The sequence below is a fragment of the Limulus polyphemus genome, unplaced genomic scaffold (assembly GCF_000517525.1).
Source record: "Limulus polyphemus unplaced genomic scaffold, Limulus_polyphemus-2.1.2 Scaffold6805, whole genome shotgun sequence".
NCBI lineage: Eukaryota > Metazoa > Arthropoda > Merostomata > Xiphosura > Limulidae > Limulus > Limulus polyphemus.
The window spans coordinates 37,394-39,901 of NW_013672415.1; the positions used below are offsets into that span (position 1 = coordinate 37,394).

Sequence of the window (2,508 nt, forward strand, 5' to 3'; positions counted from 1 at the left end):
TATACAGACGAACTAACTGAAGGACAGTACTGAACAACGCAGTAACAATGTCACGATGAAGTTGTCACTAATATACAGACGAACTAACTGAAGGACAGTACTGAACAACGCAGTAACAATGTCACGATGAAGTTGTCACTAATATACAGACGAACTAACTGAAGGACAGTACTGAACAACGCAGTAACAATGTCACGATGAAATTATCACTAATATACAGACGAATTAACTGAAGGACAGCACTGAACAACGCAGTAACAATATCACGATGAAGTTGTCACTAATATACAGACGAACTAACTGAAGGACAGTACTGAACAACGCAGTAACAATATCACGATGAAGTTGTCACTAATATACAGACGAACTAACTGAAGGACAGTACTGAACAACGCAGTAACAATATCACGATGAAGTTGTCATTAATATACAGACAAACTAATTGAAGAACAGCACTGAATAACTTAAAAATATTAGGATGGATAAATTTGTCGCTTCTACTAATGTAAGAAATGAAAACTGTGCATGTGGTGTAAAATAGCTATCGTGACAAAAAATTACGGTTTGCACGACAACAATTGAAATGCTTTGACAACTTGATTTCAAAACTTCATTTCTACGTTTTTTAAGTTGTTTTAGTATTTTTGACCATTGATTATTTTCTAGACTTGCACGTGCGACCGAGGGCCCCATTGTATCCACGTGCTCTTTGTTATGCTCCGGGTACTACAAATAAAAGAAACAGACGTCCGGCTGTTCTCTAAGAGATTGAAGAACTACGAGGTAGGTGTCTGAAAATGTAGGACCAGTCATTTAGTAACCTTTTGCAATAAACACATTACCAGCTAGCCCTATTATCTCATTGAAAAGGCTCTAGTCGTCTGGGCCGTATCCGCTTGTTAAACATTCTAAATAACTTCCCTTCCAACTTGTTTAAATTGCCACTGCCAGTCAAATAACAATGACAGGGATTTATATCGTAACTTTTTTAACCACAAAAAATTGACATTGACAGGATTGTGAAGGTCTCGTTAAGTTAACATTTTTTAAGCGTTCGATGCATCATTTTTCTACACTTACTTTTACAGTATTTCAAACAAATCATATTTTGTTATTGAATTAAAAGCGATTTTAACATTTAATTTTGAAGCGATCTCTTTAGATGAAGATATATAAACCATGTCATTCACCGCAGAAATTTCGTGACCCACCGATTTGATTGTTGGCCAAACGCCAGAAAACAAATAACTTTGCCTTCAACGTATTGGCATAGTGCCAAAAATTGAAAGTCTAGAAGTTTTCATTGTTCATTGTTTTATATTGTCTTTAACGAACCTCATAGCATTAGCCAAATTAAATGTATTAAGTTTTCATTGCACTATTATAAAAACGGAATAAAACACAAGACAGGTTTTTGAGTTTAATTTTGTTATAAATTTTTATGTCTTTTACAAATGAACCTAGTATAGTTAAGTTGTAATAATAATAATGTTTTTCTCGCTAACGTGATAAAACTATTCACCCACAGTGAATGTTAACAAAACATACACATAATTGCACTAATTGATTAACAGAACCAACCTGAACATATTTTTTATGATAATACCGGAATAAAAATTATTTTAAGGTTTGAGAAAATAATGTTACTGTTTATTTCAGACAGGAAGTAATGTTTAATCGCAAACAGAGAAAAAGATTTTTTTATATATGCTGTTTTTCTTTCATAGCCACATTTTAACACATTAAGTTTATTTGCACAAGTTAACTTCATAAGATAAGAAAATACTTATATCGATGAATATCACTCTTAAATAATAATCAATTCAGGTGGAAGATTTTGTTCGAAAATATCAACTACGAAAAAAACGACGTTTAAGGAACGCGACTCCTAACGTTGAGGACAAACTGCCACCCCGACCTGCTGTAGTGATAAGAAATATGAAGTCCCGCTCAGAATCTTCTATACCCGAAGCTGCGTCTTTGGAAAAACAACGGTAACTTGTATTAGTTTTTCTTACCAGTATATTAACTTTTCACCGAACTTAAAATAGTTGTTTAATAAAGTCACCAACCGATGAAACTTAATGTTCTGATTATTGTAAAATTAACAGTTTTGAAAACGAGCATAACTTCTAATCAGTCTGAAACCAACAAATATGATATCGTGAAAGAGGCCGATATCATTTTAATATGAAAAATGTTTGTTGTATTTATTAGTGTCGTTTCTAAAATATTTAAATTCGCAAATCCTAACTTCATATATTGCAACATATGTTCTGTAGTGTTAGGTCGTTCAACTTTTACACGCTTTGGTGTGATTATTTTATATTTGATTCTACCTAGTAAGGCTTAAACGTTATACCTGGAGCTTATGTTTTGTGTGAAGAAACTACAGATAAGCAAGGTTTATTGTTGTAATACAGAGTTTTGTTTGAAGAAACTACAGATAAGCAAGGTTTATTGTTGTAAAACAGAGTTTCGTTTGAAGAAACTACAGATAAGCAAGAT

General features: G+C 32.9%; 1 protein-coding gene across 2 annotated transcripts in view; it reads left to right on the plus strand.

The window, feature by feature from the left end:
- Window positions 1–2,030, plus strand: part of LOC106474087 — a 29,913-nt gene extending 27,883 nt beyond the window's left edge. For both annotated transcript variants that reach the window (XM_022402468.1, XM_013934775.2), the window contains exons 6-7: window positions 667–783; window positions 1,828–2,030. In XM_022402468.1, the coding sequence (XP_022258176.1) occupies window positions 667–736 (70 nt within the window). In that variant the 3' untranslated portion in view covers window positions 737–783; window positions 1,828–2,030. The remainder of the gene's footprint in view (window positions 1–666; window positions 784–1,827) is intronic.
- Window positions 2,031–2,508: the final 478 nt, after the last annotated feature.